This window comes from Diabrotica undecimpunctata, chromosome 7 (genome assembly GCF_040954645.1).
Source record: "Diabrotica undecimpunctata isolate CICGRU chromosome 7, icDiaUnde3, whole genome shotgun sequence".
In the NCBI taxonomy this organism is placed as follows: Eukaryota; Metazoa; Arthropoda; class Insecta; order Coleoptera; family Chrysomelidae; genus Diabrotica; species Diabrotica undecimpunctata.
Window position 1 is genome coordinate 122,992,044 of NC_092809.1, and position 16,240 is coordinate 123,008,283.

The following is a 16,240-nucleotide window of genomic DNA, read 5'->3' on the forward strand; positions in this document are numbered from 1 at the left end:
GTTTAGTATTAACTTGTTTGTTTATAACCTATACGTTATATTGTCTTTTGATGTCGTAACTCCTCTTTCGGTCTCTCTTCTTCTTCCTCGTCTTCTTCAGCCTTAAATAATCCAACTTTGGACATAGGCCTCCCCCAAATCAATCTAGTGTCTTCTATTTTGCGCCACTTTCTTCCAGTTGTGTCCTCCAAACTTCTTAATATCATCAGCCCATCTCATTCGTGGTCTTCCTCTGCTTCCCTTTCCTAACCATGGTCTCCTTTGTTGTATTTCGTGGTTCCATCTTTTATCCTTTAGTCGGGTATTGTGTCCTGCAAAGCTCCATTTTAATTTGGCAGCATGTTCTTTTGCGTTTTTACTTTGGTAAAAGTCAATAATGGCTTCTAATCCATTTATTTGTTTTTTTGTCTATAAGTCTCACTCCGAGCATTGATCTTTCCATTGCTCTTTGTGCTTTTACTATTTTATCCATATTAGAATTGGTGAGTGTCCACGTCTGTAAACCATACGTGAGTATAGGGAGGATACACTGATCGTAAATTCTGGTTTTTAAATATTGTTCTATTTTAGTGCTTTTCAAGATATAACTCAGTTTTCCAAATCCTGCCCATGCTAACCTTATTCTTCTGGTAATTTCGGCAGTTTTATTTTCTTTGTTTACTTTTATTATCTGTCACAGGTAGAGGTATTCGCTTACTGTTTCTTAATTTATGTCGCTCAACGTTATTTCTCTAATGTTTGGTGTATTTGTCATTATTTTTGTTTTTTCCAAGTTCATCTTAAGACCTACTTTTTCTGAAGCTTGAAATAGTTGCGTCATTATGGTCTGTAGTTCTTTGAAACTTGTAGCGAATATTACAATGTCATCAGCATATCTTAAATGACTCAGTTTTCTTCCATTAAAATTTATTCTTTTATCTGCCCAATTAATGTCTTTGAACACGTCTTCCAGTCCAAGTGTGAATAGCTTTGGTGAGATAACATCTTCCTGGCAAACTCCTCTGTTGATTAGTATAGCTTTGGTTTTCGCATCAATTTGTATTTTCATTGTAGCTGTCTTGTAAATATTATGTATAAGCAGTTGTTCAAAGCTCTCTCTATTGCCCAAAGTTCTATGAAGTCGAATGCCTTTTCATAATTAACGAAGCCAATGCATAAGTTCAAGTGATATTCATTGGCTTTCGCTATTAGCGTTCTGATTGTAAGAAGATGATCCGCTGTACTGTAACTCTATCGGAATCCTGCCTGCTCTACCGGTTGATAGCTATCTAGCTTCGACGTTAACCTGTGAGTTATTACTCTCATAAACAGTTTGTACATTTGGTACAGCAGGTAGATTGGCCTAAAGTTTTTCAGATCTCCCATGTCTCTCTTTTTGAAGAGAAGTACTGTCAAACTTTCATTCCAAATATCTGGGACTTCTCCTCTGTGAAGACATTCGTTGAAAAAAATTTTCAATTCTTCGAGAATAATTTCACTCCCCTCCTTCAACATTACTACAAGTATTCCATTTGTGCCCGGAGCCTTATTGTTCTTTAGTTGTGCCATAGCTTGTTTTATTTCGAAGGATTCTATGTTGGGGAGTATTTCTGAGTTGACATTCGTTATCTTTTTCTTAAGATCTTCCTTTGTAGTGTTATCTGGGTTCTTGTTTGAGGAATATAAATCACGGTAAAATGTTTAAGTAATTTTTAGAATTTTATTCTTTTCTCTTATTTATTTTTCATCTTTATCCTTCAATTAGATTATTATAGGCTTTCCTAAGTTTGATCTTAAGCATTTCAGGCTTAGGTTTTCTATTATTTTTTCTACCTTGTTTTCATTATAGATCCTTAAATCTTCCTTTACTCGCTTCTTTATTTGTTTATTCAATTCTTTGAAACGATTGGTGTTTCGCTTTCCTTCGCTTAGAAATGTGGGCCTCTTTTCCATCAACCGTTTTGTTCCATCATTTTTTCTGTCTTCTTTATTTTTCATTTTCTTTGCAACAGTCAGTCCTGCTTTCAAGAGCTTTCGTTGCATTTCTTTATTAATTGTGTTTGTATCGGAGTATTCTTGTTGATAATGTTCTACAAATTCTTTTCTTAAGACTTCTCTGTACTCATCTCCCTTCTGTCGTCTTTTAGTTTGATCTATCTGCTTACAATAATTATGTGGCCTGTTTCTACTGGTTTTCGTCTGTTTAATATGAATCCTTGCCCATAAAAGGCAATGATCGCTACCAGTTGTGAATCGATTGAGAGCAGTTATATCTTCAAAAATGTCTTTGTTCCCACACACGAAGTAATCAATCTCGTTTTTCGTCTTTTTATCGGGAGATATCCACGTCCATTTTCGGTTTGCTGTTTTCTTGAAGTGTGTGTTCATGGCATATAAATTTTGTTGTTCTAAGAAGTTATATAATTTTTTTCCTCTTTCATTTCGTGTGCCATAACTATGTATCTCTATTTTAGTTTCAATATTTTCTTCTTTTTTACGTAATTTTGCGTTGAAATCTCCCATAATGATGGTATACTTTGTATCATTTTCTTCTTATGCTGTTATCAAATCTTAGTAGAATATTTCAACTACCGCTTACTGATGTGTTGTTGTGGGAGCATACACTTGTATAACGTTGATCTTGGTTTTATTATGTAGGTCTATTATAATATAAGCTACTCAATCAGGAACGCTTTTATATGTAGAAATGTATGGTGTGAGATACTTTTTGACAAGAAATCCTACTCCACCATATGTTTCGTCTGTTTTCCCTGTATAGTATAAGCGATTTCCAGAGTTTAGATGCATGCATTGTTCGCCTCTTCTTTTCATTTCTGGCAGTCCTACAATATCCCACTTTATCTTGGATAGTTCTTTCGTGGAACTTTTCATCTTTAGCTACAGATTGGATGTTGTATGTGGCTAGTAGTAACTGTTTTTGTTTGTTCGTATCTATTTTGGCACGTTTTGTTGAGCTTATATCTCCCCCAGAATCCGTGAGGCTGACCGGTTTTCCGGTGTAGGATTCTGAGCTGGGTAGAGCTAGTACCCACTTAGAGTATCGTCCCATTTTGTTTCAAGTTCAACATGTTGTGTTTTGAAGGGTATATTGGCATTAAAACACCACTCTTGCCGGACGGGTTGGTGAGTGTTTGCAGTATCACAGCCGGTATTTGATTTTCTCCTGCGACTTTGTGGTACCGCACCTGTCAGAAATTTATTTTAAAACGAGAAATTTAAACAGATCGTTTAATATTGTTTGGATTCAATATTAATTGGATAACATTTATTATGACTTTTACATTTTGACCGTTTGTTAGTCACGAATCGAATCCTAGTATCGATCTTTTATTTTTTTGTTTGTTTTACTACATCTTTTATTGGCATTTATTTTATTGGCTTTTTTTGGCTTTTATTTTTATAATTTCTTACTTTTCACTTAATGCCAAAGAGTAGTAAATTGATGTGAAAACCACTATTTCCTGGCGCTACTTCCGTGACGCCGTGTAGCGGAGCTACTTCCGTGACGCTCGCCTTATCATTTTACTATAGAGAAAAAGTAATACAACGCCAGTAGAGAAGCTTTTCTTAAAAAAATGGTTATTTGAAAACAAAAGAAACGGGACTCGAAAATTCTACGGAAATCTGAACAAAATAAAAAAAAGCTTTACTATAGACTACTATAGGCGGTACTATAGACTAGAGCGAAGCTTCGTACTCTGTTTTCCGTATTTTTAAAATTTAAATAATATTTTAGAATTTTTTAAAGTAATTTTATTATTTATTAATTATTTTTTTAGATTTTATTAAAATTGAAAACCTTTACATATTGTATAACGGTAAATTACTCGTCGCGTAAATGAATTCTTCTATTTGCTATGACTGCGAACCATAAACCGTAATCTTGATGCTCGCCTTAGTATGTTACTGTAGAGACAATGTAATACAACCGCAGTATATAAGCTTTGCTTCAAACAGTTTAAGTCAAAAATAGGGATCTATAAAGATGGAGAGGGACACGTTGAATTTATCGATGCAAAATTTAATATCGAAGAAGCAGATAACGCCCTACCAGATGGAAACGATTGAAATTTATTTAACCCAAACGAAAGATCACCTACCATTGAGGAGATTGCTCAAGCCATTAAAAAGCTTAAGAATAATAAATTACCAGGTACTGATTAAATCTGCAGTGAGCTCTACAAGGATAGTGGCTCCTCCTCAGTCCTAATCCCTTTTGGAATGTGGTGCCACCATCAGGCCTTTACAGTTTTTTCACGATTTCCCTCCATCCTTCCCTGTCCTGGGCTAGTTATTCGGCTTCAAGTAACCTTGGTTAATCAATATTTTGTTTGATCTACCCAACGACTTGGAGATCTTCCCCTAGGTCTCTTTCCTTCAACTCTACCCTCGACTATCAGTTTTTCCACCGTACCTGTTCTTCTAGCAATGTGTCCAAAATACTGCAAATATCTATGTTGTATTTGTTTAAGCAATCTATCTTTTACTTTAAGTTGTTCTAATATCGATACGTTAGTGCGATGATCAATCCAGGATATTCTTAACATGCGGCGGTATACCCACATTTCAAAAGCGTCTAGTTTATTTGTATCCGCTTTCTTTAAGGTCCACGTTTCGGATGCATATGTGTTGAAAAAATGAGTGGCCTTACCAGCCTTAGTTTTGTGTGTATTGTTATGTTAGAATTTTTTTCCAAATTGTTACCAGTTTCGTCATAGCTGTTTTAGCAATAGTCAACCTTTTACGTATCTCCCTGTCACACCCTCCGTCATTTGTTATTAGAGACCCCAGGTATATGAAACTATTTACTACTTCAAAGGCCCCAATTTCTTTAATGTGTTGAAGATTCTACTAGCTCTGTCTACTATCATGATCTTTGTCTTACTCCTATTTAGCTTTAGTCCATATGTTTTGCTTTTTTCCTCCAGACATCTCATTATGTCTTTCATTTCTCCTTGATTTGCCGCGATTATTAAAGTGTCACCAGCAGATCTTAAGTTTCTGATTTATTGACCTACTGATATTTTACCCTTCCATCCGTCTAGTACCTTTAGCATAATGTGTTCGCTGTAGATATTAAACAGAGTTGGCGAGATTATGCATCCCTGCCTGACACCTGCCTCTATTCTAAAATGATCGGAATGGGTGTTGTTTATTTTTACTGTGCACTTATTATTTTCATATAGACTTCTAATTAGTTGAATTAAGTGGTGGGGTGTTCTCATTTCTGCTAGTGTGGACCATAGCTGCTGCCATTTGACTTTATCGAAGGTCTTTGTGTAATCCACAAAGCACATAAGCATAGGAGTATTGAATTCACCAGTTTTTTCGATTAGCTGTCTGACATTAAGGATGTGTTTTCTTGTGCCTTTTCCTGGGACAAATTCCGCTTGTTCTTCTGATATCTAAGGGAATAAAAAAGCTTTTAGTCATTTACCTTGCTTGCATGGGATATTAGGGTTACCGTTCTGTAGTTGCTGCAATCTAGCAGAGTTCCATTTTTGAATATAGGGATGAAAGTGGATGTTGTCCAGTCGTTGGGCTACTCTCCGGTTTCCCATATTTTTTGCAGATCATATACATAACATTTACTCCAACATCTCCAGTCTCTTTTAAAATTTCTGCGGTGATCTGGTCTGCGCCAGGAGATTTTCCATTTTTTAACTATAGTGGCTAGCACTATATTATAAAAACAAAAGTTGCTCTATATGTATGTTATTACATCTGGAGCCTTTTTATTCAGGTTGGACGGAGGATTGGAAATATATAATAAATTTACTTACATCGTTTATTTCTCCTAAGTTCACTACAATCATAGATTCACTATAACTGGAAGATGACATACTTATTTGATACTTAACACAAATTCAAATTACTTCTTCTTAACTCATACTAAATGCTTCATCATGACGTATTATCATCAACAAAAATTAACCTCATTCTCTTGTCTGTTAGACTCTAAATAGAATTATTTAATTACTAATCATGGTTATATGTGGTTACTAGCGTACAAAGTTTACGCATAGTGGCAATGTCGTGTTAACACTACGAGACTTCTGATAGATGGTTTAAATAACATATTTATCGTTTATGCAATACATTGCTACTGTTATATTTTGAATTTGACTTATTACTTTGGTTAATAATTCTTAAATGTTCTCCACAAAAGGCTACAATTTTACACAGTCGGCATAATTGGACAATACCAGGCCATATTGACTTAAGAAAAATCAACAATTGACCAGATTCATTGAATAAGACAGATCCACGAGAAGAGATTAGAATTTTACATTGAAACTCATCAGCAGTTTTGTTCTTCAACTCGAGCAACGGAAGTATCTTTCTTTCACGAAACTCGAAATCCAAAGATTTCTAATTGTCGAAACCAAATTCAGATTTTTGCTTTAATCTTTGCCTTATAAGAATTGCAAGGCAAAACAGACGTTGATAAAGATGTAATTAGAGAAATGGGGAATCTAAAATTGCATTCCACAACATATCTCCTCATATATTTTTCGCAACAGATACGTTTTTATATATTTATCTAAGGTTGGAAAATATATGTTATTGCATTATTTTAAAACGCTCTTTGAAATGTGCTGCTTAGCAGTGTTTAAAGCTGATGAAAGATGGAAAAATCCAGCTGGATAGATGAAAGCTAAAATTAAGCTGTCTTATTTGTTAATCATATAGAACGTATAAAAATGAAAAAAATGAATTTCGTGAGTGAAGGTATGTTCCCTATCTTAACGGCGGGTATACGTTAATTCAGAATAAAATAAGAAATACCAGTATAAATTGTTCGTAAAGATATAATAACTAGATACATATTTCTAGCATGTATTCATCAATTCACTAATGTCATTACTTATTATTTACAGATAATAGTGGTCCTGCAGCACCTACAGGAGTTAGAGCAACCATGAAACTACTTGAAAGTACAGGACAAGTAAGTTAATAATTAAAGCAAATTTAGAAATAAAATAAGAAATGATAAGAAAAATTGTTTTATTTATCATATCCAAAATAATCTTAATATTTTTAGATGTCCATGTTACAACCATCATTATTAAATAACACCAGAAAAGCACAAGTCAACACTGTTTTCTTCAACAGAGTACCAAAAGTTGGATCTCAAACATTGATGGAGCTTATAAGAAGATTGAGTATAAGAAACAATTTTGGTTTCCATCAAGATATGGTACAAAGAGTAGAAACCATTAGACTATCTCCGGAGGATCAAGCTATTTTGGCAGCGTTGGTATCTAGTTATGATCCACCTGGAGTGTACATCAAGCATGTTTGTTTTACTAATGTTTCAAGGTGAGTATATTATTTTAAAATAAATTTAGTTAACAGTAATAATTTGTATTTCAATATTTACCTATTCTTAGACAAGAATGCCTGTTCTCACCTGACTTATATAACATTTATGGTGAACATGTCATGAACATGGCTGGTAGGAAAATCTCCAATTTAAGATTTGCTGATGACACTACACTTATAGCAGCAAATGAGCAAGAAATGTTTAATCTCCTGCGAAGAGTTGAGTACGAAAGCAATAAAGTTCAACGCGAGCGCCGAAAAATTGATGCCTTTGAGATGTGGTGTGGAGAAAAATGCTGCGCCTACCTTGGACAGCTCATGTGACAAACGTTTTTATTCTAAACCAACTCTAGATTAAAAAAAAGGTTGTCCACAATTCAGCTGGAAATTCATTCTGTGAAGCTCTCGGAGCAGCTGAAAATAGAGGCCAATGGAGAAAAATTGTTAGGAATATTGGAAGAAATCACGATCCTCAGTGATGGGAAACCGGCAAGAGAGAGAAAGACCTCTTAAGTTCTACTTATTTATTTGGTCAATAATTCACAAATAAATTCCTTCATTTATTTGCAATATAAAACTTAATAAAAGTTTTAAACAATAGTACTAAATGTATAGATTTTCACAGGCTTTTCTCAACGTCGACCGCTAGAGAGGAGAAAAAAATCAAGAGACTGCTATGTGATTTTTATATAAAACTCGAAATTCGACTTCGTTTATCATAATGTTAAATCTCTATGCAGTTGAAAAGTGGACCCTTAATACATCAATGGTAAATAAAATGGAGGCCTTTAAAGTGTAGAATTACCGGAGAATCCTTAAGTTTTCTTTGTGTCTTAGAAGCTGACCTTATGACATTAGTACATTCAGAAGGAATAAATACTTGTGGAATTTTTCTTTTGCATTTTTCTATAAGGCTAAAAGACCAGACACACTCCACATATGTGTGACCAGGTTCTTAAAATGTATGTCCAATTTCTTCAAGCTGTGTAACTTTAACAAAAAACACAAATAATTTGCATATATTTTTATTTTTATTTTGACCGTCACAAGAATCACTACTGACGATTAATCTTTTTATATTAAGTGACAGGGAGTATCATAGACATAACGGTATTTCTTGTGAACCTCTTGAAGCTATATTTTTAGAATATACATACATGTGAGCTTCATTGGTTTTTAGGTTGTAAATACAGAAGCTGTGTATCCAAAGTTGTCTCAGATGAAATACTTTGGATGTTGTCAAGAGTGGTGTTGGTAGAGACTATTGCAGGTTAAAGCATATCACTACTGTATTTGTTGAAAGTCTGTTATTTTTGTTTTTCCGGTGTTGATCTGAAGTCCGAATTCTTCGCTTAATCGGCTTAGCTTTTCAGCGATGGTAATAATTTCGACTTCATTCGCTGCTAGTATAAGTGTATCATCTGCGTATCGCAAGTTGCTGATTTTTCTGCCTCCTATAGTGATTTCTCCATTCCATTCGTATAGTACTTTTCTCATTAAATATTTATAATATTATGTTGTACAATAATGGTGATAGTGTGCAGCCCTGTCTAGTTCCTTCCGTTGTTTTGAACGCATCAGAATATATTCCGTGTATATTAACTTTGACTGAGTTTTTATCATACAGATTTCTTATTAGGTTAACTAGGTGGTCCATATTTTCCAGAGGGTATCCCATTTTAATGAATCGAAAGCCTTTGTGTAATTTACGAAACAGAGCAGCATTGGTATCTTGTGTTCTCTCGCTTTTTCTATTATCTGTCTGGTGTTCAGTATCTACTCCCGCGTTGCTTTCCTGGTACGAATCCACATTGTTAGCCAGAGCGCACGAGTTCTAACCTCGGCTCCAACAATGACATCTTCATTTCTAAAATGATACGAGCCATTCACCATGCTTCGGAAGGCAATTTAAGCCGTTGGTCCATCTGGGCTAGTGTGAGCATTGACACTATTTACTTAAAATAGGGTTAAAGACGCAAATGGAACCGAAACCTGGCCGAAAGGATCTCCCTATCAAAAATGTCATACGATATTATTATTAAAATCCGTAAACAAATTTTCGAAACCAAATTCAGATTTTTGCTTTAATCTGTGCCTTCTAAGAATTGCAAGACAAAACAGACGTTGATAAAGATGTTATTAGAGACATGGGGAATCTAAAATTTGCATTCCACAACATATCTCCTCAACTAAGCAAAAATCCTTAGCGAATTGGTTTCTAGTACTCGTACAGAGTAAATCGGAATAAAAAGGAAAAGACAGTTAAGATTTGATTTCACATATAGTGCGTCTGTGTATCCGCTTATACGTATTTCGGCCTAATAGGCCTCTTCAGAACGACTTTCACAGTCGCTCTGAACGTGAAAATAAATCTATTCTGTCTTAAGAAGCAACTCTAACATGGCTTCGAATGGACGCAAATAGCGACATCTGATATAAATATTTCACTATACGTGAAATCAAATTTTAACTATCTTTTTCTTTTTATTTCGATTTACTCTGTACGAATACTAGAAACCAATTCGCTAAGGATTTTTGCTTAGTTGGCGAGATATGTTGTGGAATGCAAATTTTAGATTCCCCATCTCTCTAATAACATCTTTATCAACGTCTGTTTTGCCTTGCAATTCTTAGAAGGCACAGATGTTGTTATTTGTGTCCATTCAAAGCCATGTTAGAGTTGCTTCCTAAGACAGAATAGATATATTTCCACGTTCAGAGCGACTGTAAAAGCCGTTCTGAAGAGGCCTATTAGGCCGAAATACGTATAAGCTGATACACAGACGCACTATACGTGAAATCAAATCTTAACTGTCTTTTCCTTTTTTATCCTTGATATTATTATTATTATTCAATTCTACAATCTCATCTAGGTGTAGTTCACTATATGGAGTGTTGAAATAAATCTCCCAAGTTTCTGTTGTTATTATTTTGTATGTAAATATTCGTTAATTAGTTTTCAAGGTTTCGCAGCTTGCCTCATATCTCCTTTTGACCTACGTGTAGGTCATGTTCCATATCTGTAGAGTATTTCTCCCAGAGTCTCCCATCTTTTGATTGCCTGGATTTCTGTGTTTACTCTATTTCTCATTCAGTTTTATACACTCATAGGTTTTATTGTTGTTAAAAATTTGGGAATTTGCGGTGCAAGCAGTTACATTCATTCATTAGTATTCATTTCAATGCTTACAAACTGAACTGTTTTTTAGGGAACAAATAATAAAACAAATTCGCATATAATTACAAAACGAAAGGTCCACGGCTTTGCTAGCCATCTATTATACTCTTCGCCTTCCTTACCTCTCCATCACGTCTTCAATCGCGACAATACTCTTAAAATATTATCATGGTGTGTGATACGAAATTAAAGATAACTAGATACGAAACTAAAAATTTTAACTTTGCTATTAAAGTCGATCAATAAAATTATGACTGCAAAGCCAGAGTGTCAATATAAGGAATATTTCTGTTAGAATACAAATCTGTTTTGTTAAATCAACTCATATCAAAAAAAATTAAAATGATGGCGAAATTTTAATGACATATTTCTTTTAGTTTTGGATTACCAGAACCAATTTACATTAATTTGGTTCGAGATCCGGTTGAACGTGTTATATCATGGTATTATTATGTGCGAGCTCCTTGGTATTACGTCGAACGGAAGATTGCTTTCCCTGATATACCACTGCCTGACCCGAAATGGTTAAAAAAGGTAATTTAGACTTCAAAGACTTTAATTGGTAATGATATTAACAGTATTCTTTAGTATTTAGTTTTAAGTAAATTTGACTAAACAAATTTTCTTGAAAACTAAACAACAGATCATTTAAAATATTGACAAAAAATATATTTTAGGATTTTGAGGAATGCGTCTTATCTGGAGACCGAGAATGTAGATACCTAAGAGGAGAAATACGCGAAGGTATTGGTGATCACAGACGTCAGTCAATGTTCTTCTGCGGCCACCATCCTGACTGCTTACCGTTTAACACAGAAGGAGCTTTGGAACGCGCAAAAAGGGCAGTCGAAAGGAACTATGCTGTTGTAGGTGTATTGGAAGATTTAAATACAACTTTAACAGTCTTAGAACATTATGTGCCTCGATTTTTCAATGGAGCTACTGATATTTATTACAGTAAGTATTTTATTTGTCTGATATATTATGTCCTTAAAAGGGAGGCACTAATTTTAGGTCTCTTATTCAATACTGCGTTTTTTATATAAAAATTAATTCTCAGAAGATCTGCAACGACAAAAAGATGAGCAACTTACGGGACGATGAGCTGTGTTAGAAAATGTACTACACAGTTACGCGAAACTATATTATTAAATTAACCGTTCAAATATTTTTTTTTAGTTAAAAGGAATGATAAGGAGTTAAGGAAAATAAATTCCGTTATAAAAAGATAATATGATGACAATTGTAAACCCAGTTCTTAAAGGCATATCCCTTATTTTTATTTCCTTTCTTCTCTTGTATTGGGCAGTGAATGTTTATCATTGTTAGGTTGAAGAAGTTTTAGTGTACCTGACACGTTTCCCCAGCCATCTTGTTTCCTGAAGAGCAGTAATCATGAGCTTATGTCTTTTTAGTAGAACTTGAAGTTCTGCGGTTTGAGCTCCTGGTTTATTTAGTGTCCTCACAATCCAGTTTCCAAATATATACCGTACGACGGGGTGACTTTGTTAATTTTTTTTTATATTTTCTTACGTAACTTTTGAATGGGTGATCCCAAAAATGTGGAAAAATGTCCATTGGGATGCATCTTATGTTTATGTAATTTATACTGTTAGTATATCTTTAAATTGAGGATTTTCTCAAAAAAAATAAGTAATGGTATATCAAAATCACCCATTGATGTGGGGTCACTTTGATACCCTATTTTAAAATAGCTTGGACGATGCATAAAAGCTGTAATGGTGTCAATGTCAACCCATTTTTAAATCGATCAAGCCAATTTTTAGATATTTCAATTTTAATTTTTGGGGTGACTTTGACAGCTGCTATAGGCACAATAATTAGTATATAATAAATAATTTTACAGGTAGCTAATACTTTATTCAGGTAAAATTTTTAGCAGCTAATACATTTTAGCAAATTAGTAAAACAGTATAAAATAGTAAAAAAAGCCAAAAGAATGTATTTTGAACGGAAACAAAATCAAAGTTATTTTTCTTTAACATCAACTCTGCCAGGAAATGTACATGTAGTTGCTGTTTCATTTGTTTCAACCAATGGGATCTTCAGAATTGCTAAGATATCATCGAAAGGAGCGTTAAAAACGTCGGTCTCCACAACTTTAAAATGTTTATGGGTCTCATCCAGTGATTTAAGTCCAATGAGTTCGTATTCGTCAAAAGGTAATTTCTCTTGTATCCTTCCGGCATATACGTAATTTTTACATTTTTGTTTACCTGACATAATTTTTACAAGCACGTAAGTTCCAACATTCAATTCAGCAAGGGAGGGTTTTGTATTCATCTCATCTTCATATGATTGGTCCTCCACAGAATCTTCATTTTCAATTTCATTTTCGCTTTCACTATTATAGCTGTTTAACTCGCTATCGGAGGAGCTGTCATCTGCCGTTATATGTCGACTTACACTTTTACCAGGTTGGATATGAAGTTCCTTTTTACTTTGCCGTTTAGTAACTTCTATCTCGGACTTCTTATTCATCAGATAGTCTGTGAGGCTGTCGTTAATCAGAGGTTCTACATAATCAACATCATGGTTGATTGGTGTAATCTTACTCAAGACTTTATTTGGATCGAAAGGGACCATGCCACAAGCCTCGAACCCATTCTTCAAAACTCTCTTAATTGCACTTTTTTCACAATCTCCACATTTGTACTCAGTTTTTGCAATTGTCTGATCCATTAATTCCAAGCATTTTTTTAATAACGACGGAAATTGATCTTTAGGTACACCAGTAATTTTTGGGTGTCGCAATTTAAATTCCGTCAAAACTTTTCGCCAAGAGACTTTCATGGGTTTAAAAAAAGACACATCCAAAGGCTGGCATATGTGTGTTGAATTACTGGGAAGGCACGCAAATTCAATATTGTGCAATTCACACAATTCTAAAACATGATCTGAAAAGTGAGACGCCAAGTTGTCGCCGATCATAACTTTTTTACCTTCCAGCCGTCTTGCGTGGGGTAATAATATGGTCTCAAACCAGTCCATCCACCCATTTTTTGTTCGGTTATATCTAGCTCCTCTTGCGCAACATCCACTACTACAACAAGAAGAGCCCTGTGGACCTCCTAATGTCCATGCATCCCACATATGTTCGCTGCGATATATTATATAAGGAGGGAGTAGTGTACCATCAGCAGCACCGCACATCATTATTGATGTGGCGGCTTTACTATGATTAGTGATTTGTTCTGGATATTTGGTCCCTCTTCTATAAAGCAATCTTCTTTTCCCCGGATCATCACTAATGTTGGTTTCATCGTAATTGAAAACGTGTGATGGAGGGCAATTTGAGAGAGTTGTTCTTAAATTATTGAAATATGATTCTATCGTTTCTTTTGTGACACCTGCCCGAGCTCTAGTAATGTTAGACGCAAGTCGTTCAGAGATTTGCTGACTATGTCTCTCTAAAAAAAGTTTTACCCAGTCGTTACCAGGACTTACCCCGTTTTTAAATTTAGAGATAATTCTTCCAGTTCTTTCTAAATAACTCTTAGTGAAAAGTTGTACATCTAGCGTCGATAATGGAAATCCCCAATCTGCACATTTGACAATGCAGGACACGATTGATTTTTCCTCCAGCTCCGTCAACGCAGTTTGGCCCCCTGGCTTCTTCACATGCTTCCCTTTGTATTTATTATATAAAGTACCATACGGAATTTTAAATCTTTCTGAAGCGGCTTTAACAGACAAGTTTCCGTTTACTATTTGAAGCAGAGCATGTTCAAGAGTTTCGTCAGAGAAGTTCTTGTAGCTTCTTGATCCCAACTTTCGTTTATAAACTTGCGGCATTTTTTCTTTTCATGCAGATAATGACGAAATCCTGAAAATAATTAACGGTTTGAAGTTTCATTAAGCAAACTATAAAAAGAAATAAAGTATCAAAGTCACCCCGAAAAATGTATCAAAGTGACCCCGGATAAGAAATCATTCAATTTCATGGAGTAGTTACGGAAATAAGTTAGGTTAAATATTTTAAAATAGTGACAACTAGACCTACATTAAGGCAACATACACAAAATTACCTGCAATTCTATTGTAAGAGCTGTATGTTTAAATTTAGTAACACAATATAAAATCTTCAAATTCAAACAAAAACTTCAATGGTGAATTTACAACCGTATACTTTTGATATTGGCCACAAACACCTTCTGCTATAGTGAATCAACATGTGCACTGAAATCAAGTTCAGACAACCACCATAACGGACAAAACATTTGGGTTGTATACTCTCTTGAAACAAAATATTCATGTTTTATCAAAGTCACCTTATAGAATCAAAGTCACCCCATTCTACGGTAGTCCATGTTTCGTAGGTTGAGTCGTTTCCGAAAGTTCCGTCCTGTATTTCGAGGCAAATGTTCAGTTTTCGTAACAGTGTGTTTTTTTCCGGGAGTAGGTTGTCAGTCCACTGCTCAACGCCCAACCTTCCTCCTTTACCCGGGCTTAGGACCGGCAGTGGTGACTCCTGAGCTACTCCGATCCACCCATTTGTCACCACAGGTGGAGTTTTATACAAGATTGGCTGCTCAAAAGCATCCACCTTATTATTTGTAATATTGTTGGGTTTTATGAAGATCCTTATAAATACAGGTCGATTTTTATTCCAAAGTGGACATCTTTTAACGATATAGATATGTCATTTTTTAACCATATGTGGCACATCAGAAAGTAGGTCTTTCACTGGAGAATTCAGGCATCCATAATTTTTTCAATATTACCTCTTTTCTTATAAAACGTACCAGTTTATTGAAAGTGTTACCGATTCCAATATTTTCCGTCTGCAAAAACTAGCTTAAAAGGAATTTACAGCATTAAAAGAAACTTTATTAAATAATAAATTCATTATTTAAAACAGTTTACTCATCAGCTATAATTATTGAATGTAATGTTCCAAATGATATCCACCAACGTCCATACAATTATAAAGTCGCTCTTAGAAATAACGACGACAAACATTTTGAAGCATTTCGGGGGTTACTAGACTACAATAATGCACTATTTGTCGTCTTAGTTCTTCCAGTGAAGGCAGGAATCGTATTATAAATCTTTCATTTTAAATAACCCCGTCGGAAGACGTCCAGCGGAGTTAAATTGGGGATCTTTCTGACCATTTAATAAAATTTCTTCGTCCAATCCATTGCATAGGAAACCGTTCATTAAGATATCGCTTTAGGTTTGTGCTATAATGCGGAGGTTTTGTTGAAAAAACAGATCATTTTCTCAGTAATCATCAACAGCTATTCAATCCACCGTCGGATGTATGTCTCCCTTAGGTGCGGTCTGTCGTATCGGAACTAGTAACTATGTGGAATTTTTATAGTTACCAGTTGTTATCCAACATTGCACAATGTTACGCAACATTGCGCAATGTTAGTCCGAACGCTCTTTGTTTGGATCTCGTCTTGAAAAAGACGAGATCTGTTGTTTACTCTTGTAGGGCGAAGAAATAAAACAACAATGTTTGGTAAAAAAAACTCAGCCACAGAGCCACAGAGAAAATATCGCAGAGCCCTTAGAGCAAAGTGCTCTAGGAGCGCCCGTGAAGGGCTAGGGAACTACTGACTCGAGATCCGAAATGTCCCATATTTAAAAGGTGTTTAACTTTTATATGAGATTTTTGGATCTCTCGTCCAATAAAATTTAATAAAAAGTTCCAGAAGGAAGGGCGATGCGCATCAGGGTGCGTATATATTGCACCAGGATGACAGT

At 34.9% G+C, this 16,240-nt stretch overlaps 1 protein-coding gene across 1 annotated transcript in view; it reads left to right on the forward strand.

Moving 5' to 3' along the window:
• The window catches only part of pip (heparan sulfate 2-O-sulfotransferase pipe), a 167,579-nt gene that overhangs the window by 147,678 nt on the left and 3,661 nt on the right, over nucleotides 1-16,240 (forward strand). Inside the window, exons 3-6 of the mRNA XM_072538103.1 lie at nucleotides 6,882-6,949; nucleotides 7,046-7,323; nucleotides 10,882-11,038; nucleotides 11,182-11,461. Coding sequence (XP_072394204.1) covers nucleotides 6,882-6,949; nucleotides 7,046-7,323; nucleotides 10,882-11,038; nucleotides 11,182-11,461 — 783 coding nt within the window. The remainder of the gene's footprint in view (nucleotides 1-6,881; nucleotides 6,950-7,045; nucleotides 7,324-10,881; nucleotides 11,039-11,181; nucleotides 11,462-16,240) is intronic.